Source organism: Aotus nancymaae, unplaced genomic scaffold, assembly GCF_030222135.1.
Source record: "Aotus nancymaae isolate 86718 unplaced genomic scaffold, 86718_ANA_hifiasm-v0.15.2.pri h1tg000033l, whole genome shotgun sequence".
Taxonomy (NCBI): Eukaryota; Metazoa; Chordata; class Mammalia; order Primates; family Aotidae; genus Aotus; species Aotus nancymaae.
In genome coordinates, this window is record NW_026988447.1 from 37,867,150 (window position 1) to 37,892,007 (window position 24,858).

The following is a 24,858-nucleotide window of genomic DNA, read 5'->3' on the forward strand; positions in this document are numbered from 1 at the left end:
CCAAAGAGTTCCAAGACAGACTGAGTTGAGAATTTTTACTTCTCTATATGACCTTTAATGTGATTTTAACTTTTTACCATGATCGTATACTACATATATAATAGTAAAGATTTAAAAGCCAACACCTATCTTCCCTGCTCCTCAGTATGTAAAAGACACTGGAGCACAACTTCTTGCCCCGAAAAGCACCAGCCTATAATGACCAGCCATCGATAAACTATGTACATGCCACCTCTTTCCTGAGATGCAGTATCAAAGACTTGTCTTGCTTTATGTGGGCTAGGCACAGTGGCTCACACCTGTAATTTCAGCACTTTGGGAGGCTGAGGAGGGTGGATCACAAGGTCAGGAGTTCGGTCGCTTGGCCAATATGGTGAAACCCCGTTTCTACTAAAAATACAAAAATTAGCTAGACATAGTAGCGGGCGCCTATAGTCCCAGCTACTTGGGAGGCTGAGGCAGGAGAATCGCTTGAACCCAGGAGGCAGAGGTTGTAGTAAGCCGGTATCAGGCCATTGTACTCCAGACTGGGCGACAGAGCGAGACTCCATCTCAAAAAAAAAAAAAATATCTGATGCAAAGGTGCAGAAGAAAAAAAGAAAAGGTAATAATGCCATAAAGCCAGGCGAGGCTCACGTCTGTAATTCCAGCACTTCTGGAGGCCGAGGCGGGTGGATCACCTGAGGTCAGGAGTTTGAGACCACCATGATCAACATGGAGAAACTCCATCTTTATTAAAAATACAAAAAATTAGCTAGGCATGGTGGTGCATGTCTGTAATCCCAGCTACTCAGGAGGCTGAGGCGGGAGAATCACTTGAACCCAGAAGGCAGAGGTTGCAGTGAACCAAGATTGTGCCATTGCACTCCAGCCTGGGAAACAAGAGCAAAACTCCGCCTCAAAAAAAAAATAATAATAATGCCATAAAATGCTATTATTCCCTATCTGCTTGATTAGGTTATCACATACTTCAAAACCTTAAGTTTTTGAAACAGGTAAAAACAGCCAATATGCAGAGGTCCCTTAAAATATATACAACAATAGAAAAAACTAACCCACACAGGAAAATTAGGGTTTAAACTATCTTTAAAGAACACATTTCAACTCTTTATCCATTTCAACAGTAGTATTTTGGAAAAAATAAAAAGGCTATGTTCAAGAGGTAGCTAGCAAATATGTCATTCCTTACACCTATGGTTGATAAATTAAGTCATTCTTTTCCACAAGCCCAGGCATATCATCAGAACCCTTCTTAAGACAGTGCTACCACCCAGAGAAATAAAGCCCATTTGCCCTTTATGTCCTATTCCTAGTCTCACAGTTTTCTGACAATTTACCAGGAAAAACGAGTCAGATTAATCTCTTCAGAATATACAAAAATGAAATGTTTATTTTCTAAAGCATTTCACTGAAATCAGAAGTTTGTGTTCCATTCTGCCTTGGGGGTCTCTGAACCAGGTACTAATTTCTATAATACATACATATACACCCAAATCTTCATGTCAAACTCTAAAAGTTCATTAGACACTTTAGAAATACCAAGTGCTTCTGAATGAACAAAGGTAAGAGTAAGCATGGGAAAGGATTCTACAACCCATTATTCTACCCTTGGTGGAATAAGCCAATAAATGCTAAATGTCTACAGGGTAATTTTAAAAGATTTTTAAATGCTCAAACCAGATGTTCTTATACAGGATATACAAAGCAGCTTCTGCAGAAACCAGACTCAACCAGCTAATGACAATTACACTGTGCAGATTGAAATGCAGCTGTTTTTCAAGAACTTTTTTCCTTGATTATACCTGGTTGTCAGAAACTATCAGTTACCACTAACAATGTTAAGTCACCAAAAATTTTTAACGTACTGTTTTAAAAAAAGAATGAGACTCCCAATGTTGTATATTTGAAGACCTAGATGACATACTTGACAAAAACAGCATTTACACAATCATTCCAGTTACATATGAAAACAAACATTTCATCACCATTGTACAAGTCTTGTTATTACGATCATGGAAACCTAAAATGGTCTCAAACCTAGTAGCAAGGTCCAGAAAGCATTCTCTGAGGCTGAAGTCTGAATCTCACAACATAGACTGTGTCTACAACACTCACAATACAGACTGTGTCTATAAGAAATCTTCCCAAAAGAAACCCATAAAATCGTAATTAACTGTAGAGGTAGAGAGGATTTAAGAAACAATTTAAAATAATTTAATCCACCCTTCCTACTTTTAAAGAGGAGTACACTGAATTCTGGATGTTTATCAACTTGGACAAAGACACGTATGTAGATGCAGTGCAAAGACAGTAGCAGAACCGAAGTCCAGTCCCCCAGGCAGATGGGCAGGCACCCTCCTCCTGTGCCAGCTACCTCCCCCCTGGGATTCCTAGACCATGGGCTTCTCCCTCCTGGATGTCCACTGGGATTTAAAAAGAGGCCATGTGAATGATTAAGTCCATGATATGTTATCAGGGAGTAAAAACTGAAAATGTCATCAATAAACAACATGTTAACTTGGAAAACTGAAATACAGATTCATTGCAAGATGGTTGCAAATGCCATTCATTCTACCTAGTGGAGCACACAAAAGATAAAACTGGAAGAATGGGTCAGCAGTTCCTTAAACACTACAACAAGAGTAGGAGGGGCAGGCATTAACTTCTGACTGGTGTGACACACAGACACCCTACTTGACATTATCTCCCTCTGTAAAGGAACCCAATCTTATAATGCATATCCTCTTACAAAGGGTTTCTTAGCTTGACCCCCTTTGGAGGGTATGAGAGACGACCAAGGAAATTGTTCTTACACATTTTATCCTCAAAAGGGATCTAGGATCAGAGTCCCAGCTACTCTGGAAGCTAAGGCAGGAGAACTGCTTGAGACCAGGAGGTTGTTGAGCCATGATCATGCCACTGCACTCAAGCCTGAGCAACAGAAAAACCCTGTTTCCACAAAAAAAAAAAAAAAAAAAAAAAAAAAAACCATTGCACTCCAGCCTAGGAAAGGGCAGAGGTGGGCACGACCCCACAGCCCTCAGCATAGCCAACTACCTCCAAACAAATTTCTAATTTCAACTTGTATTTTCAGGTTCCTAGAAGGGAGCTGAGCCACCAGCAGAAACAATCAAGTGACTGCTGCATCTTACTATAAATCTGGGGAGGCCAAGGAGTGATGGCCAAAGTGGGCAGAACTTTTGAGCTCAGGAGTTTGAGATCAGACAGGGAAACAAAGCAAAACCCCATCACTACAAAAAACACAAAAAGTGAACCAGGGCTGGTGGGGGGCGCCTGCAGTGCCAGCTACTGGGGAGGCTAGGGTGGGAGGATCATGTGAACCAGGAGTTTGCATCACTACACTCTATCCTGGACAACGGGGTGAGACCCAGTCTCAAATCAATCAACCAATCAGGAGTCAACAGCCTGTTTCTTTTTTTTTTTTTTTTAATGTAAAAGAGTATTTTAATTCTTGTCCTTGGGAACTATAAGGATTATACATGATTTGGAAATGAGACTGTACCAAATGATGGCCAAAGAAGAGTCATCCATTCTATTCCTTCTCTTTTGTCTGGTCACTCAGAAATATAATATTATCAGCTATGATTGTTGTTGCTTGTCGCCTCACATTATTTTTATCCGTGTATTCACCATAGTCTATTTTCCCTTCCACATAAATTCGAGACCCCTTTCTCACATACTGATATGCCACATCTCTGAGGCCTGGCCGGAATACTGATATTCTGTGCCACGTTGTCTTTTGACTCACATCGCCTATTTGGTAAACTTCACTTTCCCCTGATCGCCACATCTCATTTGTTGCTAGAGAAAATATTGTGACTGGATTTTTTCCTTCCGCCTGTCTCAAGACAGGGTCCTGACCCACTCGCCCAAGTAACTGCACACGATTCAGGGATCTTTCAAGAACCAGACTGGCAGCTGTTTCGGATGCATGTCTTACAAACTGATGAAGTACCTGTAATACAGGTCTTCGAAACATGGCTTCTATTTTCTTTTCTTACAGTCTAATCTTTAGGTTGTTCCTGACGCTCTAACCCGGCCAGCCCGGCCAGTCAGGGGATCAACAGCCTGTTTCTGTATGGCTTTTCAGCTAAGAGTGATTTCCACATATTTAAATGGTTGAGAATAGAGAGTCAGAGAACATTTCATGACTTATTTAGCTTATAAAAATTTTACATTTCTATATCCATAATTATTCATTGGAACATGGTCACACTCATCCATTCTGTCCATGGTTGCTTTGCCACAACTGTAGACTTGAGCAGTTGTGACAGACCATATGATCCACAAAACCTAAAATATTGACTACCTGGCTCTTTACAGAAAAAGTCAACTGATCTCTCGTACACCTCAACAGACTAGTAGTATGTTTATAAACCACCACTATGTGTGTTTAGTTCAATATGAATCAATTACCAGGTCCTGGGCAAGTACTGGAAACTTTACAAAATTAAGGATCAGACACAATCACTCCTTATGAAGTCCCTAACTATGGCCGGGTGAGGTGGCTCACGCTTGTAATCCCAGCACTTTGGGAGGCCAAGGCAGGTGGATCACCTGAGGTCAAGAGTTTGAGACCAGCCTGGCCAACATGGCGAAACCCCATCTCTACTAAAAACACAAGAATTAGCCGGTTGTGGTGGCAAACGCCTGTAATCCCAGCTACTTGGGAGGCTGAGACAGGAGAATTGCTTGAACCCAGGAGACAGAGGTTGCAGTGAGGGGAGACTGTGCTACTGTACTCCATCCTGGGTGACAGAGTGAGACTCTGTCTAAAAAAAAATTAATAAATAAGTCCCTAACTAGAACAGGCAATAATCAAAATGAAGAAAAGGTCAGGGAGGGCACTGAGGGGACTCTCATCAACTTAAAAAAGGCCACAGTAAAACCAGTGACTTTTTCTCCAGCACTCCAGCCAGGGCGACAGAGTAAGACTTTGTCCAAAAAAATAAAAAATTAAATTGTATTTAATGTACTTTGTGCAAAATTAAAGCAAGCTATGAAGTTCAACTTCAAGCAACTTGCTAATAACATTGCTATTTCTTATTCCTTAGCCTGGTGTAAGAAGTGAAAAAAAATGATCATTTTATTTCTCAGTGTGGATTCACACCACTGAAATCTTCACTTAAAATAACTGCTTATAAACTCTCATGGATGATGCCATGAATTCTCAAATTAATAAAATCTGCACAGGAGACACTAAATGTTCAATAGTTTAAAATATTACCACCACCAGCCATGCTGGTGCACACCTGTAATCTCAGCTACTCCGGAGGTCAAGGCGGGAGGACTGCTGGAACTCCTAAGTTCAAGACTAGCCTGGGCAACCTGAGCAACATAGTGAAACCTCATCTTTCTAACAAAAAACATAGACAGGCAGATAGACAGATGCCAATTGTGAGTGCTTTTGAAGTAACAGAAAACTAGCTAGGCATGGTAACTCACGCCTCAGAACTCTGCGAGCTGGTGGATCACGAGGTCAAGACATCGACACCATCCTGGCTAACACGGTGAAACCCCATCTCCACTAAAAATTAGCAGCACGTGGTGACACACACCTTTAGTCCCAGCTACTCGGGAGGCTGAGGCAGGAGACTCACTTGAACCCGGGAGGCAGAGGTTGCAGTGAGCTGAGGTCACGCCACTGCACTCCAGCCTGGGAGACAGAGCGAGACTGTCTCAAAAAAAAAAAAAAAAGAAAAAGAAAAGACCGGACGCGGTGGCTCATGCCTGTAATCTCAGCACTTTGGGAGGCCGAGGCGGGCAGATCACGAGGTCAAGAGATCGAGACCATCCTGGCCAACATGGTAAAACCCCATCTCTACTAAAAAATACAAAAATTAGCTGGGTGTGGTGGCACGTGACTGTAGTCCCAGCTACTCGGGAGGCTGAGGCAGAAGAATTGCTTGAACCTGCGAGGTGGAGGTTGCAGTGAGCCGAGATCGCACCACTGCACTCCAGCCTGGCACCTGGTAACAGAGCGAGACTGTCTCAAAAAAAAAAAAAAAGGAAAAGGAAAAAATACAAAAATTAGCCGGCCATGGTAGCACTTGCCTGTGATCCCAGCCACTCCACAGGCTGACTCATGAGAATCACTTGAACCTAGGAGGCGGAGGCTGAAGTGAGCCGAGATCACACCACTGCACTCCACTCTGGGTGACATAGCAAGAACTTGTCTCAAAAAAAAAAAAAGAGAAAACTGTAGTTTACATCCCTCAACAAATAAGCCCAAAAGAACCTAAGGTTTCAAAAATTAACTTTCTTCAACTGCTCTTAATCACATTATGTCTTGCCTCTATCTGAAGAACCAAAGGCAAAAAGTAAATAATGAATTTGTTTTAGAGTAACCAAAACTTGGTCTCTGAATATTTGTTGCGTGTACACCATATACTATAGGTCTAGGAGATTAAAAGTAAACTACATGGCCCCTTTCCTAGTGACAAAGACTTTCCATTCCAAGTCTGGTAATCTTTATGTTTGTGCTTTGAAGTAAGAAAAGGATCCTTAAAATTCATTCAGGTCCTGGGCTAGAAAAGACCCCATCATAGCCAGAGTTTATCATAGCCAGAGTTTAGCATCAATTTCTTCCATTCTATTCCATGACACTCAACTTTAAACTTACAAATCGTCACTTCTATGTATAATTAAAAAGGCCCTCCAGGGCTGGGAGCAGTGGCTCGCGCCTATAATTCCAGCACTTTGGGAGGCCGAGGAGAGCAGATCAGGAGGTCGGGAGTTCAAGACTAGCCTGACCAAAATGGTGAAACCCTCGTCTGTACTAAAAATACAAAAATTAGCCAGGTGTAGTGGTCCATGCCTGTAGTCCCAGCTATTCAAGAGGCTGAGGCAGGAGAACTGCTTGAACCCAGGAGGCAGAGGTTGCAGTGAGCTGACATCACACCAATGCACTCCAGCCTGGGCAACAGAGTGAGACTCTGTCTCAAAAAAAAAAAAAGGCCCTCCAAGGTAATTTTCTTGCATATATTAGGAGGGCAGAGTAACTTGCTTCATCAGGGCTACAAACTGCAAAAGAAAAAAAATCAAAATAATGCATACACCCTTCATGATCCCAAACCAAAGTTTTCACAAAAAAATATGCTAGGCAAAGGACTATACTGAATTAAATCTCAACTTTCTGACATTACATTCCACAAAGATGAAAAGAATAAACATAGTAATTGTTCAGATTTTGAATACATGATCATGTAAAGTGCTACAAGGACTTTAAAACGGAAAAAATAGATTAAACACTAGGACTTCTTAGGAAACAACTTACCTGTCTCAGGAATTAAAATACTTTCCTAATTAAGATTGCTGATGCCTTCTAAGAAACTAGAAACTCCAAGCAAACCCACCCTTCATTTTAGAAAAAAAAAAAAAAGGTGCTGTTGAATATGGTGCCAATTCTCTAAGTTAAAGGCTTGTACAAGGGAGGAAAAAAGTTAAACGTAATGTAACTTTCACTGTTTTAACAATCAAGTTAAACTGTTAATGCCAACCCAAATAAAAAGCAAGGTGTGTTCCCTAATATGTCACATTTCCCTCCACGAGATAGCTGTTTTATAAACCTCACGGGAAAACCAGTTGAATAATGCAAATTCTGACAGACCATTAGCTGCAATGCTTCAAAAGGTGCCCCATAATACTAAACGACAGGGAAGAGCTTCACAAATAAGACGAAAGCAGAACTGTGACAGGTTCCTATGCCTCCTCTTCATTCTGACCAAACCCTAAAGAGACAAGATGTAATCCGTGTTTGATATCCTGATGTTTACAGTTCCAACCACCTCAGTACTGAAACACAGACATCTGATAAATCTTTTTCCAACAAGTCTGTGGAAAAGTAACATCAGGCAAGCAAGTTTCCTTAAAGTATTTCTCTAACAGATTATCTCCAAATCTAAAATTTCCAAATTAAAATAAATACTATTCTAAATACTATTTTGATTTCCTGCTTTTTAAAAATCCAGACAACTTTATTTCCAAAGGCTGGCCTCCTCGGTGTCAGATATTCTGTCAAAAAGTTATTCAAGATTAAAATCTACTTAAGGGAAACAACCAAATGCAATAAACAGTCCTTTATTAGACAGTGGTTAAGACAAAGCTGCTCTATTATATGCTGGGGCTAAATGGAGAAATCTAAAGATGCCCAGTAATAGATGATATTAAAAACCGAGCTAGCTGACAGAAAAAAGGTCCTTATAAATGGTATATACATGTATCGCATATTCATTAAAACAAACATGTACATGCATAGAAAATTATCTGAAAAGTAGTACACTGGTCATCTATGGATGGTAGCAATGTGTTATTTTCCTATTTGTTTCCTTGTATTTTCTAATTTTCAAAAACGTATGTGTAACACTAGTTGTATAACTTTTTAAGTCAGTAACAGTTTCTCGAAGTCAAAAATCAGTATGGACCACGTGCCTACTACAGGTGAGACGCAATGGAAATCGGCTTTCACTCTCACCTAGTCCTCCAAGTTTGTTTAGTTCTTTCTTCCCCAACCCCCTAGGCTAAGCAACAAGACAATTCCTTAAACTCCAGCAAGTTTTCTCCCTCTGGTTTCACTCAATCTTATTTTTCATTGCTCACCTACTCTTTCAACCTTGCTAATAAAAGCAAAGCACTGGTTTACAGGCAGAAAACCAGTCAAGCTTTCTGTGAAAACGGGAAGTGAGAAGTGAAGCGGGAAGAAGTAAGAAGGTGGGCTTTTCTCCTTTTAAATGAACACATATCTACCTTTGTTAAAGCTAAAATATATGTGCAACCACCCAACTTTTACTAGAAAGCAGTCTGTAATCTTAAAGATGGAATCAAGTTCCAAGTTCTACCTCACTTTCAGACACTCCCATTATCTCTGCTAGATAGGAATGAAAAGAAATATGAGGAAACCTATCACTTAAACAGCTTGAAATTGTATTTATGCTACACATTAAAATGATAATGCCAAATAGACACTTAAAAAACTATACAAACTTTGAGAAAGACAGCAAAATACCAATCAGAACATCTGATTTAAAAGTGTAAGTAAATAGGACTAAGATCTTTGGGATAAAAGGACCATAAAAATTCTGGGTTGCATGTACTTGCTAAGAGTGTTACTCACAGAATATCCCATTTATTTCCACTCATATATGTTGCTCACCTACAACAAATTATTACATCAAAAGTGTTTAGTCAGTATAAGTATGGGTACTTTGAATGCTTCCTTTCTCCACCTAGAAGTGATTAAATCTTGATCAGTTGTGATTTGATCAACATGCAACTTACTATAAAATCTCTAACCACTGGTGAGTCACTACCTAAATCATTTTTCAGGGAAATACTTTCTCTGTATCTTAAAGCTAGTTCATTAGCTTTGAAAGGTATTAGCCTTGAGCTACAAGCAGCAAGAGAGCTAGCCTTCACGGCTGGTGGAAAAATAGTTCACCTAATAAAAACCTATGGGAAAGAACCCCCTAAGCACTGCCATTAATGGAAACCTCAGATCCTCTCCTACTTTCCTAAAAAACGTACCTATCTCAGGTCATTCACTGCAGCTGTCATTTTACAAAAGAAAATTTAAATTCCCTCTTGGCCGGGGTAAATAGAGGGCGACAGCCCCTCGTTCCTGCCGAGGTAAGGCAGGGCGCCAGCCTTCTCGTTACTAGAAGGCAAGCTAAAGCTCCTTTTAAACGGTCTCCGGATGACGACGCCTTCCTAACGGGTTTCGAAGGCACGTTTAAATCGCCCGCTTTTTTGTTTGCTCTCTGCATTCACCGGCGCCGGGACTGCAAACGCCCCCGCGCGCTTGGGGTGGGCAACCCAGGGCCAGGGGAGCCTGGGGTGGGGAGGGCCCGCGGTGGCGGGGGAGACCTGGGACGCGCAGAACCGGTGTTGAGGACTTGAGGATGAGGAGCCCTGGTGGAAGGGTGGCGGAGTGCGGTAAGGAGAAGGGGTGAGAAGGCTGAGGATCCCAGCAAGGAGGGGCACCTCAGGGTAGGGGGAGCTGGGCCGCCGCCCCGCAGCGGCGAACGCTCAGCGCGGCTCCTGCCGCCCGCCGGGGAATGCGCAGGGCCGCGGATCCGCGCGGCGCCGCCCCCTCCCTCTCTCCCATTCCTCCTCCTCCTCCTCCTCCTCCTCCTCCCCCCCCCGAGGCGACAGAAACAACAGCGCAGGAGGAATGGAAAGTAACTCCCGGCACCTCCGCCGGAATTAGCCCCGGTGCAGTGATGACACCTTCTCGTGGCGCAACCAAGCCCCACTCCCTCCGCAGCGGCGTCCCCGCCGCCGCCGCCGCCGCCCTCTCCATTTGAAAGTGGCCACCCCCCGCCGCCGCCGCTCCTCCCGCCCCGCTGCCGCCAGCTGCACCAATCCGCTCGGCCCCAGTTGCAAATCAAACGCTCCCTCGCGTCCAGAAGCCACTTGCGCCGCTGGAAACGGCCGCGACGTCTCCCTCCCCGAGTCTCTCCGGGGCGGCACCTTCGGGCTGGGGCGGGCGCGCCGGCGAGAAACGGTTTTAAGATGGGGGCGGCGGCGGCGGCGAGGAGCTCCGAGCGGGCTCGGCTCCCGCTCCCGCTCCCGCTCCCGCCCCCAGACAGTTCTGGAAACTGTGTATCACCTCTGTCACAGGAAGCCATCCGGGGAGGAAGGCGGCGCGGAACCAACAAACAAACGCCTGCGGCCGCCCGCCGGAACCGGCGCGGGGACGCGTAGGGCTTCAGGCCGTTCCCGGGGCGGGGGCGCCCGCGCCGCGGGCTTTGTGCGGGGCGGGCGCGACGGGCTGGGCGTCCCCGCCCCCGCAACCCCCCCACCCCGGCCCAGGCGGCGTAGCTGGGACCGTTAGGTGACGCTCCGGCCGTGGCTGAGAAGCAGCGGCTCCGCCGCCGCCCGCCCCCATTTCCACACTGGGCCGCCTCTCCTCAAACGCCAGAGGCGGGCTACAAAAGTTGGCCCCGGGGCCACCCAGCACCTGCCCACGTGCCGCGGAGGCTAGCTCCGGAGTCTCCCCCAGTTCCCTCCCCCCGCCGCCCTCGGCCGCCAGGTCACCTATTACCGGTGGGAGGGGAGAGAGGCTGCTATTTAAACGCCCGCGGAAGTTGAGGCACCCCCACTGGCGGGTGCCGTGCACCTGCCTCCCGCCGCCGCGCTCCGCCACTTTGAGCAGCAGCCGCGTCCTCAGCCCCGCCTCCTGCCCGAAGGCGGGCGGGGGGGAGCGGGAAGGAGGTGGAAGGGATCGAATTTCTCCAGCAAATGGGACCGTTCCGACAGGATTCGGTTCCCCGGTCAACATTCCACATTCCATCCCTCTCCCGCATTTGCAAACCAATGCCGAGCAACCCGGAAAGCCTGCTGGCTACCGAACAACAGCCCCCAACTCGAAAACACACACTCACAGGCACGAGACACGTGCACTGAAGGGCTCTGCAACTTGCAGTCCCGGGGTACACACTGCAACTGCACATTCATTTAAGGAAGCAAGGAGACCAAGAGACCCCTCCCCCACAATTTGCAGACGGTGCCAAAGGTTGCAATTTGCAATCCGCTTTAAGTTCGTGATTAATCGTTACTTTGCTCTACCAATGCCAACTCCTACCCCATTTCATCGATGAAAGGGTTTTTATACTTTACAAGCAGTCGCGCTGTAAGTAAAAGGTCTGACCACTGGAAGCCCAATTCGGAAGAATCTAATTGCCAAGCTGTCTCTCTACCCCCCAACCCCCTCTCACTGCCCTTGAATTGATGCAATGAATATTTTGGACATGTGGTGACGCGCTGACAAGAGCCAGAGCTGCGGCTACCACACACAGATGTACCTACACACACCTATGTTTGGACAAATACAGTCCCACCACACACACGGTCTCACACACTCTGGATTCATATATGTACGCGAACCTGCGTTCTGCCATTGCCATCTGTCTACCAAGTTGCTACTATGCTTTCCACTTTCATGCAGCCTAATGCACTTTGGCTTTCAAAAAAAAAAAAAAAACCCTACAAACTAAAGCCAACTTAAAACTGGGCTTCTGCTCCTGAATGCGTTTAATTGATGATTCACCTGAAAACCGCATGTTCTTCGCAAATCCAAAAGAAGAAATAGCTCTAAGTCTTCAGCCCCCCAAATTTGAAAAAAAAAATCATAATAAAACTTACTGATCCAACATAGATCAATTCTCAGGATCCAAAAATCATCCTCTCCTCCTCCTCCGGCCCCCGCCCCGGCAATGCCCAAGTTACTGGTGGGATAGTAACGCTGCGCTCGGCGGCTGCGTCCCTCCCTCCTCGCTACATATCGAGAACCCAATCTTTTGGCGCCATATTAATGACGTACTATATTATTTCCACTAGGCAGCGACCTTCGGCATTAAATTACTCCCGAGAACTCCCGAGCAAAGCAACAAAACCATCAAATATGGCTGAGCTTCTCGGCTCGTCCTGAAGCCGCCGCCGCCGCCGCGGGACCCGGACGCGCACACGGACCCACGCGCGGACACGCGCGGACACATGAGCGGCGCGCCCACCCCGCGCACCCCCCGCGGCTCGCGCGCGTACCTGCTGCGGTGGGGTTCGGCCGAGGCGCTGGGGTAGGCGCCGCTCGCTAGCTCGGAGCTGCATGAGTTCGGGCCGCAGCGGGCGGGCGGGCGGGCGGGGAGCCGGGCGGGCCCCTGCTCTCTCCGGCGCGCACACACCCGGCACTCGCGCACGGAGGCACTCTCGGTCTGGCGCTTGGCTTGTTATGGAGGAAGGACTGTGTGAATCAAACCCATTTCTGGGTCACTGCTGCCACAGGGGGGAGCACTTTAATCCCTAGCCAAAACGAGAGGGTGGGGACGGGAGGGCGGAGGGAGCACGCGGGGACCCCGCGGCGCGGGGGGCTCGGTCCATCGTTAACTCTTCGCAGCCCTCGCCGCAGCCGACTCGGACTGCGCCAGTGGGGGCTCGCAAAGAATGGCACTGTTCAGGTCTTAAAATCTCTTTCCTTGCTTCACCCACCTTGTGAGCCTAGAAATTCTTGAGGTGTCTCCAAGCAGGAAAGTGGGTTTTTAAATTAGCCCCTTCAAACTGCTGTCCCAATTTCAACTCTTGTCTGACATCTAGAAACGGATTCTTTCAAATTAGTTTAAAATAACGTAGATTAAAATGTGGCTATTAAGATGTGTAATTTGGGTGAAAGGTTTTATTTTTAGACTGAGTGGCAAAATAGTTCTTTGTAGTAACAGTTTGAGGGAGTTGCACATTAGAATGACATTTTTAAATACAGATAATCCAATTCTGAATAACATCTTTACCTAAATTTGTATGGAAGTGATCATTGCAAATGAGCATTAATCCATTAGAAGATACTGATTATTTATAAATTGACACCACCCTTATGTTACACATTACTACAGAATTGGAAATCTCCCAAATCTGAGGAGTAAGCCTAATGCTAAAACTAGAATTACAGACTAATATCAGATCAGTCATCAGAGATTGATTTGGTGGTATTTATATGTACAAATGAATGGTTACCGATTTTCTGCAGAAGACAAACTTGCTCTTTCATATAAAGGGCAACATATTTCTTTCATGAATTCGCCTAGGGAAATACAGGAGTATGTGGCATTCACCTTCAAAAGGAAAAAAGTACGGATTTAAAACTCCCATTCAGTAAACAAACAGTGATCACTAATTGCAAAATTGAATATCGAACCCAAAAGCCATATGTATCTACAGAAAGAATCTTTCTGAATATATCAGGTTTGATTTCACACAATCCCACACCAACCCACCCACCCACATCCATTATAATCTGATAAATGCAACAAAACAAAACAAAATGAGTCTTTCAATTATTTTTCAGAAAACAAAGTAAGCCAATGGAAATCCTAAGTACTGTATATGTCCTCTCCTGTTTTACTAATGAAGAGTATAAAGACTCCCTGCCAGTCCTATTCATGTTTTCACTTAATCCTGTTCAAAGCAATCACACATGTAAAGCACTGTGTTAACTATCATCATTATTATTCTTAGTATTGCACTTCAGTTATTGTTATTTTGATTGGTTCACATACTCTCTGCAGAAGTTTAAGTACACAGGCTTTGTAGCCAGACGTGATTGGAACTGGCTCTATCAGTTACCAGTTTGTGTACCTGTGTGATAAATAACATAACTTTATCTGAGCCTCAGTTTCTTCCCTGGTAATAAAGTTAACAGCTGGCCCCTAACCTGAAGGGTTGTTAAGACGAGTCAGGTAACCTCTTAGCAGTTCAGGAGTAGAAGCCCTGGCAGTAGGAGATTGTCTACTCCCTCGGTCATCACTCATCTCTCTCTTGGTTTTCTCTCCATCAAAAATAGCAACTTTTCTAAATTCCAAACAGCCTTACTTCACGCATTCTTAAGAAAATTTTTAACTCACATTTGCTGCTTACTCTTTTATTTGCTTTTTCTATGAAAAACATCAGGCACCAACAAAAGTATTGAATAAAATAGATGACAAGAATAAAATAGATGACAAAAATAAAGGATAAAATGGCACACAAACTCCCCACACTGATACACTGAACAGGACTGAAGGTGCCATGCACCGTCTCAATTATGCCATGGCTTCAGAATACTCATCTACTAGACAGTGCTATGTGCTATGAATAGCCCTGGACAAGAAGTCAGGAGATTCCCACCAACTCCCAATATGACTCTTTGGGCTTTAGTTTTCCCACTGAGATGATGGGAAAAACAATATCTAAGGCCCCTTTCTGTTTAACATTCAGTCAATTTTGATTACCTTACCAAACTTAGAAACGTGATGATTATTTGAAGAAATGACGGACAACTTGAATCCATAGGGACATGTAAAAATATTTTGTCATCAATGATCAGCTGCTGGCATTTCTTAAATAATAGGTGTCTCTTCCCATCAGACCACAAAGAAAACTCCTATAAACCTGTTTCTAAAATGGGAAAGGCAATGATATGGTTTGCCTTGCGGCAGCACAGATAATACAGCCTAGCATAAGAAGTATTAAGCTGGCAATTAGGAAAACGAGTTTCTGATTCCACTCTGTCACTTACTGTCTTACCTTGCCAAATCATTCAGGATCGCCATTTCCTAGTCTTTGAAATGGTTCTTTTAATTCACACTTTATTATCAGAGATGAAAAAGCATTCAAAAAAATAGCTACATGGTAGTCAGTGTAATTGAAATATCAAGATTCTAGTCTTTCCTAATCCCATCAATGTTCATGGTGTTAATTACAATTCAATATATCCTGTGTATTCTGCTGTAGTCATATACAGTTTAATTATCTTCTTCCATAATAATGGATTTTTATAAAATAAAAATTTGGATATTTATATTCATATTCCTGATTTTGAAACCAGACATGATTAAACCTCTGAATGTTTACTTAGTCAATTCATTTCATCTACTTCTCTGTAGGTAAAGAATTATAAGGCCTTGATAGAAGATTCAGAATTGTTCATATTTGAAATGAAGGGATGTATACACTAAAGTCCTGTATTATCTCATTCCTTTAGGGAAATGAGCCAGAAATTCTTACTGGCAAATACCTCTGTCAGTTGGTATACATTCCAACGAGATAATTTTTTTTTTCAAGATGGAGGTCTCACTCTGTCACCCAGGTTGGAGTTCAGCAGTGCCAACATGGTTTACTGTAACCTCCACATCCAGGGCTCAAGCAATCCTCCCACCTCAGACTCCAAAGTAGCTGGGACCACAGGCACAAACCACCACATCTAATTTTTTCATTTTTTGTTGTTGTTGTTGTTGTTGTTGAGACCGAGTCTTGTTCTTTTGCCAGGCTGGAGTGCAGGGGTGCGATCTCGGCTCACTGCAACCTCCGTCTCCCGGATTCAAGCAATTCCCCTGCCTCAGCCTCCTGAGTAGCTGGGACTACAGGTACGTGCCACCACACCTGGCTAATTTTTTGTATTTTAGTAGAGACAGGGTTTCACCATGGCCAGAATGGTCTCAATCTCCTGACTTCATGATCCGCCTGCCTCAGCCTCTCAAAGTGCTGGAATTACAGGCTTGAGCCACTGCGTCCAGCCCATTTTTCGTATTTTTTGGTAGAGACAGGATTTCACCATGTTTCCCAGAGTGGTCTGAAACTCCTGAGCTCAAGTGATCTGCCCTCCTGGCTCTCACAAAGTGCTGGGATTGCAGGCGTGAGCCACTGCACTGGACCCAGAGAGAATATTTGTGCCAAAAATAAATCTTGTTAATAATAAGGGCTTAGATTGTCAAGTCAGCTTTAAAAATAATTTTAATAACTAAATGATAGAAAATAATAACTTTTGGCCAGGCACAGTGGCTCACACCTGTAATCCAAGCACTTTGGAGGCCAAGGCGGGCAGATCACCTGAGGTTGGGAGTTCAAGACCAGCCTGACCAACATGGTGAAACCCCATCTTTATAAAAAATAAGTAAATAAACAATAACTTTTTCTTTTTCAGTCTGGTGTAGTGGCTCATGCCTGTAATCACAGCATTTTGGGAGGCTGAGGCAGGTGGATCACTTGAGGTCAGGAGTTTGAGACCAGCCTGACCAACATAGTGAAACCCCATCTCCACTAAATATAAAAGTTGGGTGGGTGCGTTGACTCACAACTGTAATCCCAACACTTTGGGAGACCCAGGCAGGCAGATCATGAGGTGAGAAGTTGAAGACCGACCTGGCCAATATGGTGAATACCCCGTCTCTACTAAAAATGCAAAAATTAGCTGGGCATGGTGGCACACGCGTGTAGTCCCAGCTACCCGGCAAGCTGAAGCAGGAGAATTGCTTGAACTTGGGTGGCGGAGGTTGCAGTGAGCTGAAATCACACCATCACACTGCAGCCTGGGCAATGAGAGCAAAACTCCTTCTCAAAAAATAATAATAATAACTTTTTATTAACTTTTTTGAGTAATATTGTATGAAGGAGGGATGTAGTTCAAAGAGGAATAAGTACATATAATTCTTGTTTTTTAAAACACCCTTTGTCCCAGTGCATGGTACATATAATTCTGAAAAAGAAAAGTTGAGAGCCAGTCAACACCTGTCTGAACTCCATGACACAAGAGATGAAGTGTAAGAGATTAGGACTAGAATTCCCTGTCTGACCAGTTGATGAGGTCACCAGTCCTGAACAACATTTTAGCTCCTCCAGGCAGGTCATTACAACCTCCAACTGTATGGAATGATTGTAAGGCTAATACCCATGATTCCTTCTTGTGAGTGTTAGTACCAACTAAATTATTTTTTTCTTGAGATTCTTTCTTCCTCTTCTTTTTGTTTTCCTTTGCTTGTTCTTCATTTTGGTTGTTTTGATTTTGTTGATTTCCATACTTTTAGCACAAGTAAAGATGTCAAAGAGAAATAAGTATGAAATGGGATAAGAGGAGATAATTCCACCAGATGGAAATGTTCAAAGCTGAGGAGGTTCAAAATAAAAAGTTGTTTCCTAATCATAAAGGAATACATGATAACAAAATTTTGAAAATTTAGAAAATGAAGTAATAAAACTCAACCATATGAATAACTATTATAAACATTGTCTCTTTTTTTTGGTCTTTTTTCTATGCATTTTAATAAAATTGGAATGGTATCACATTCCATTTTACATTCCTCCTCTTCACTTACATCTTTCAATTTTCCATTTGGATATTAAATACTTTTATGCAATGTTTGTGCATTTCAGGTCTTTGACGACCTCCGTATTATACCTTCCTCCACAGGTTACTTTGGCTATGCATCCTCAACCCATAGCTACTCTCTCTGGACCTTGTCAACTACTGGAAATTTCTGATATCTTTATTATCAAACTCAAATATCTCCCATTTTCACCACTACCTTTCAGATTTCCAAAGTCTATACATCCCACCCTACCCTTCTTTTTATCTGAAAGTCCTCTAATCTACCCCTCCAGCTTTTTCTTCTTACCAACAACAGAGCGAATGTAACTCAAAATGTCTCTAACCATCAGCAACAGTACCTGAGAACTTGTCAGAACTGCATTATTTCCAGCCCCACCCCAGACCTACTGAAACAGAAAGAGGGATCCGGCCATCTGTGTTTTTTTCTGTTTTGTTTCTTTGTTTTTTGTTTTTGTTTTTTGAGACAGAGTTTTGCTCCCGTTGCCCAGGCTGGAGGGCAATGGTTCTATCTCGGGTCACCGCAACCTCTGCCTCCCAGGTTCAAGCAATTCTCCTGCCTCAGCCTCCCAAGTAGCTGGGATTACAGGCATGCACCACCATGCCTGGCTAATTTTGTATTTTTGGTAGAGTTGGCGTTTCTCCATGTTGGTCAGGCTGGTCTCAAACACTTGACCTCAGGTGATCAGCCCCCGTCGGCCTCCCAAAATGCTGGGATTACAGGCATGAACCACCATGCCCTGCTGGCAGTCTGTGTTTTAACAAACATTTCTGGTAGTTCTGATCCACACTCAATCAGAAAAACACTTATGTAGGCCTCACTCCCACCCACCACCTCTAACCAACTGTTTTCTGAACTTTCTTGTCTAACGTTTCTTCATTCCTCAGACAAATGTATTAAGCAATTAGTATGTCCCAGGCACAGGGCTGGCTAGGCACTGGAAACAAGGTAAAACAGGCAAGTAGGCCTATTCTCTGTCCACAGGTCAGTAGAAAATATTAAAAAGTGATTACAAGGCCAGACACAGTGGCTCGCACCCGTAATCCAGCACTTTGGGAGTCCAGGGCAGGTGAATCAGAAGATCAGAAGTTCAAGACCAGCCTGGCCAAGATGGTGAAACCCTGTCTCTACTAAAAATTACAAAAAAATTAACAGGGCGTGATGGCAGGCACCTGTAATCCCAGCTACTCGGTAAGCTGAGGCAGGAGAATTGCTTGAACCCAGGAGGCGGAGGTTGCAGTGAGCAAAGGTCATGCCACTGCACTCTACCCTGGGTGACAGAGCAAGACTGTCTCAAAACAAAAAATAATTTTATTTTATTTATTTTTTTTTTTGAGACGGAGTTTCACTCTTGTTACCCAGGCTGAAGTGCAATGGCACAATCTTGGCTCACCGCAACCTCCCCCTCCTGGGTTCAGGCAATTCTCCTGCCTCAGCCTCCTGAGTAGCTGGGATTACAGGCATATGCCACCATGCCCAGCTAATTTTTTTTTGTATTTTTAGTAGAGACGGGGTTTCATCATGTTGACCAGGATGGTGTCGATCTCTTGACCTCGTGATCCACCCGCCTCGGCCTCCCAAAGTGCTGGGATTACAGGCGTGAGCCACAGCGCCCGGCCCAACAAAAAATAATTTTAAAAATAAATAAATAAATAAATAAAAAGTGATTACAATAAAACTCCAGGGCTTGTGGGAGGCATATAGCATACACCTGATCTGCATGGTGGGAAGAGGGTAGTCAGAGAAGACATTGGTCTAAGAATAAGTGACACTAAAGCTGAAACCTGAAGGCATCAGCCAGGTGAGGAGGAGGATGGGGACCCAATGTTGACGTTTTACAAGCCCTTTGGCCTCAGGGTAGACAACTGGATGGGTTGGGAAGGCTCAGGTGGGTAAACAGGAGAGAATGAGGCTAGTTAGGAGGCTTCTGCGGTTACCAGGTGACAGTTGAAGGCAGCCTGGACTGTGGCCATGGATTGTGGAGTGCAGACAGGCAAACAAACCAGCCTGTGAAGGTATTCTTAACACCATCTCAGCTCTTCAGAGGCCTCCAGCTCCCCCAGTTCTGGAGTTGCTCATCTAAGGAGTACTTGGGGGCTGTCTCTGGGGTTTACAGAGTCCCTGGGGCATATCAGGACAGTGTCCACAAGGCGGAGGTGTTTTGGGCAGAAAGCAAGATGTAGGGGAACCAAGCAAAGCTCCTGATGGGCAGTGAGTAGGTGGAAGCCTTGGTACGGAGGGATCTAAGTCCTCTCCCAGCACCCAGAGCCGAGGCTCAAGCAGCACGGCTGAGCAGAGGAGGCTTCCTGGACCATGCCTGGGGAGGACTCGGGCCCCTCACAGGAGTCCTGCTCCAACCACCCTTCTTCCACAAAGCCTGGATCAGATCCCAGGCCTCCCTAGCGTCCTGGGGTCGCCACCCCATAGTTTCTTTATCCCTCCACCGGAAAGCTTCATTTTCCCGGCTTTCTTCCACAATACACCTTAATGGCCCATTATAACCTGAGCCCAAATCATTAGCAAATGAAAAACGGGTTCACTTATCTCTACAGCAGAGCTAACTTGGTGGAGAGTGGGGAGAGGAAGCCGGGAGGGAGGTGCTCTCCCACTGGCTTAGTTCTAATGTTAATGATGCAAAAAAAAAGGGGGTAAAGCAGCTAAATTTCTGTGTTAAAACTGCTTGAAAATTCACTTTCGTGTGTGTGCGTGTCAGGGAGAGTGTGTATGTTTCTTCCATAAGGCGTACTTAAATGTAGATAAGACTTGATAGGTTAGATGTCAGAGATGAAGAAGTTAGAGTAAAAGATGACTCCCAAGTTTGTGGCTGAGAGAACTGAGTGGATTTCTGTTTTTATTCAACAGTTCTTCATTGAGCACTGAGTTCAGGATCTATAATGGTAGAGACAAATAAACCCCTATCTTTCTAGCGCTTACATTTATTCTCAGAGACAGTGGGAATAAGATGTTCAATTTGAGGCGCCCAGGAGACACCCAATTGAAGATACCCCAGAAGGCAGATGGGATACAGAAGTCTGGTACTGGAGAGAAAGGCTGGGTTGCAAATATTGGATTAGGTGGAATCAGCATAGAGAGATTAACTGAGGCCACCAGAGTGGATGAGATCAATTGAACATTTTTATCAAATGAGAAGAAATCAGAGCCTAGGCTAGAAACTGAAAAGAAGTATCTTAAGAATGGGCAAGGAAGCTGCAAAGCTGCAATAGTTTCCTTGAAGACAGTCCTAGAATAATCCAAACGTATTAGCCTTCTTCATGCCTGAATTTGGACTTCAAAGCTACTGGAGAAAGTCATAGACCTGTGCTGATTGGTTCCAGAATAGACTCATTATCCCCTACCTCCACAATGCCCTGAAATCACTGTATTTTCCTGCTCAGTTTAGTCTGCCATTCTCCTGCCACCTGCCTCAGCACTTTCACTAGAGATCGTAACTTACATCAATATCACGGAGGTAACAAAGCAATGGACAAGAATGCCTTCAGTCTCCCAGCACCAAACTTGCAGACAGTCTTCCTTACAGGCCCGTCCTTGCTCTTCTTTCCTGTGGGAAGATGACCTTCTCTCCACTTGTGCTCAGATTGCCCTCCCAAGTCTTGGAGATACCCTAAGTCAAGATGCTGGTCTCAAACGCAAGATTAGCCCTTCTCTCTCAGGTCCCTTCTTTTCCTACTCACTCCTTCTCAAACACATTTAAATATACTTACGTTTCCCACTAAAAAAGCCCCTTTTACTGCCACGCTTCTTTTTGTTTTTGAGACAGAGTCTCACTGTCGCCGGGCTGGAGTACAGTGGCGCAGTCTCGGCTCACTGCAACCTCCACCTCCCAGGTTTAAGCGATTCTTCTCAGCCTCCCTAGTAGCTGGGACTACAAGTGTGCGCCACTATGCCCAGTGAATTTTTGTATTTTTAGTAAAGATTGGGTTTCACCATGTTGGCCAGGATGGTCTTGATCTCCTGATCTTGTGATCCTCACGCCTCAGCGTCCTGAAGTGCTGAGATTACAGGAGTGAGCCAACGCTTCCGGCTCTACAGCCACACTTTTAAAAACAGTGGTCTACACTCACACTTGAACATACTGAACTCTGACTTATGCTCTTCATCACCCCACCCAGCTTTTGCCAAGATTGCCAACAACGTTCGAATTGCTAAACCCCATGGCAATTTCTCATCCTTGTTTTATTTGACCTCTCACCAGCATTTCACACTGTTGTTCATTCATGCCCTGTTTTCTTATTTTCACCTGGCTTCTATAACACCAACATTCTTCTGATTTTTCTCCTACCTCTCTGGCTTCTGCTCATTTCCTTGCAGATTTCTTTTTCTCTTTCGTTAAAGCAGTGTTTCTGACAAATTGGTTTTGAGCACGAGAAGAGGCTTTTTGAAAAACCCAACTGAAGGAGTAATTTTGGTTGAGATATTTTATAAGAAAAAAAAGAAGAATGGTTTCTTAACCGTGTTTAGAATGGATACAAAAAAGAACATCTGGTTAAAGATTATTAGGCTAGTCAATCAGCTGGGTGGGTAACCCTAGCTTCCCAGAAGGAGTTCTCAGTCTTATTAAAGTCTGTCAGAAAACTGTTCACGCACTTTATCAGGAATGCTAATTGCTTCCCAGAAGGAGTTGTAAATTACATCACACAAAAAATTTCTGTCCCAGACCAGGTTTGAGTCAATTTTCTTTCTCACTTTCAGCCTCTTAAATGTTGGTTTTCTTTAGAGTTCTCTCCTAAGTCATCCTCTAATTCTACATATATCCCTTGTGTGATCTCATCTACTCCCATGACCTCCCAAACACATGTCTAAACAGCCAGTTTCACACCTGACTTTCAGACTTGTATCTCTAACAGTCTCCTGAACATTCCCTTGGACTTCCCACAGGCATTTTAAACTTGGTGTATCCCAATCTGAACTCATTTTCCCTCCCACTTTGTGTCTCTTCATCTGTCTCCAGTCTCAGTTAGTGGTGCCACCATCCGCAACTGCCAACCCAAGAGCCAAAACATCATTTTTGACTCTTGCTTTTTCCTGACACCTCCTCCACTACTGTCAGCAATCCAAACTATCAAGTCACTTCTACATCAGATTTCATCTCTCCATTCCTACAGACAGGGTCATCGTCTCAGTGACCTAAACCACTGCCTAACTGGTTTTCCTGCCTCCAGCCTTATCTTCCTCCAATTCATTCCCTATTCAGTAGTCAGTGTGATATTTTTAAAACAAAAACAATACTGGGCATGGCAGCTCATGCCTGTAATCTTAGCATTTTGGGAGGCTGAGGTGGGTGGATTGCCTGAGCTCAGGAGTTCAAGACCAGCCTGGACAACAGAGTGAAACTCCGTCTCTACTAAAAATACAAAAAATTAGCAGGGCATGGAGGCATGCACCTATAATCCCAGCTACTCGGGAGCTGAGGCAGGAGAATTGCTTGAACACGGGAGGTGGAGGTTGCAGTGAGCTGAGATTGTGCCATTGCACTCCAGCCTGGATGAGAGAGCAAGACTCTGTCTTCAAAAAAAAAAAAAAAAAAAAATCATTTGGTCAGAATCATAAATGATCATGCTATTCCCATTTTAAGCCTTTAATTCTTCTTTTTCCTTTTTCTTTTCTGTTTACTCTTAAGGATAGAAAGTCCAAACTCAGCAACATAGACTATACAGAACTGATTTTCCAATTCCTACTCACTTGTGCTGGCCTTCCTTCCAAACTCTGCCCCAGCCCCATGCCTTTTTAATTTTCTTCATGGAATCCCTTGAGAACTTTTGAAAGTGCTCATCCCTACCTAAGCTTGGGTAGTTCTTCCCTATTTATAACGTTTCTTTGGACTCATTCAAATTTCAACAAAAAACCTTATCCTACCTCCCTAATCCCTACCCTTCTCTGTGCTTCCGTGACACTCAGCACTTTATCTGTATTGTCACTTCTCTCACTGTTTTGTAAATTTTTTTTTTTTTTTTTTTTGAGACGGAGTTTCGCTCTTGTTACCCAGGCTGGAGTGCAATGGTGCGATCTCGGCTCACCGCAACCTCTGCCTCCTGGGTTCAGGCAATTCTCCTGCCTCAGCCTCCTGAGTAGCTGGGATTACAGGCACGCGCCACCATGCCCGGCTAATTTTTTGTATTTTTAGTAGAGACGGGGTTTCACCACGTTGACCAAGATGGTCTTGATCTCTTGACCTCGTGATCCACCCGCCTCGGCCTCCCAAAGTGCTGGGATTACAGGCTTGAGCCACCGCGCCTGGCCTCTGTAAATTTTTTATATCGCTCATTAGATTATCTTTGACTCAAAGATTTTGTCAATTGTGCCTTCCATTGTGCCCCTAGTACTCTGCCTAACAGTTGGTAGGCACCTAATACATATTTTGAATGAGATGAATGAATGACCGTTATATCCATGTAATTTAATAGTCTCTAAACACTATTTAAAAACAAATTATGGGGGCCGGGCGCGGTGGCTCACGCCTATAATCCCAGCACTTTGGGAGGCCGAGGCAGGTGGATCACTAGGGCAAGAGATTGATACCATCCTGATCAACATGGTGAAACCCCGTCTCTACTAAAAATACAAAAATTAGCTGGGCGTGGTGGCAATCGCCTGTAATCCCAGCTACTCAGGAGGTTGAGGCAGGAGAATGGCTTGTGCCTGTAAGGCAGAAGTTGCAGTGAGTGGAGATCGTGCCACTGCAGTCCAGCATGGGCGACTGAGTAAGACTCAGTCTCAAAAAAAAAAAAAAAAAAGAGTGTTTTAGTGAATATCTTTATTTAAGAGAGCAAAATCACCTGGTGACCATTGAACCGGCCAGGGAGATAAAAATGGCTTATCTGAGGAATTTAGAAGGGAGAAAAGACCACCTGGTGACCATCAAACAGGCCAAGCAGAGGCAAAACTCCTTCTCTGGGGAAAATTAGAAGTAATTCGACTTCCCTATTTTCTAAAGCAGGCATCTGGTTCGAGATTTCTTTTCCTCAAAATATTTATAAGTAACTAGAATTTCTATACATCTCCAGAATGCCATGCCAAAACTCATTGTGTAAGCCTTGCTGACATTAAGGCATCAAAATGTCTACAAATGTAATAATCTATCATGGCCTACATGGCTAATGTGGTCCAAATTACCCATAAATGCTCCTAAGGAAAAATCCACCACTGCATTCAATCCTCTTGCTCAGGCATCCAGCTGCACTCTTCTGCAGCGTTT

The 24,858-nt window shown here is 44.2% G+C and overlaps 2 protein-coding genes across 6 annotated transcripts in view; both read right to left on the reverse strand.

Moving 5' to 3' along the window:
- JADE1 (jade family PHD finger 1) overlaps positions 1 to 12,751 on the reverse strand; it is a 65,748-nt gene extending 52,997 nt beyond the window's left edge. Inside the window, exon 1 of one of the 5 annotated variants that reach the window (XM_012472994.2) lies at positions 12,562 to 12,751. The gene's annotated coding sequence lies outside the window, so the exon portion shown is untranslated. Of the gene's footprint in view, positions 1 to 10,210; positions 10,230 to 11,062; positions 11,190 to 12,162; positions 12,467 to 12,561 lie in introns of those variants that run through there. The other 4 variants (XM_012472993.2, XM_012472996.2, XM_012472995.2 and 1 more) reach the window with 4 other exon arrangements.
- LOC110567274 (single-stranded DNA-binding protein, mitochondrial) lies at positions 3,417 to 4,146 on the reverse strand. The gene has a single exon (XM_064383729.1). The coding sequence runs from the start codon at positions 3,998 to 4,000 to the stop codon at positions 3,554 to 3,556; it is 447 nt and encodes a 148-aa protein (XP_064239799.1). The 5' UTR covers positions 4,001 to 4,146; the 3' UTR covers positions 3,417 to 3,553.
- Positions 12,752 to 24,858: the final 12,107 nt, after the last annotated feature.

What these genes read in the sequence shown, in the direction of transcription:
- LOC110567274 (XM_064383729.1), bottom strand. Translation starts at nt 4,000, where the DNA reads ATGTTTCGAAGACCTGTATTACAGGTACTTCATCAGTTTGTAAGACAT.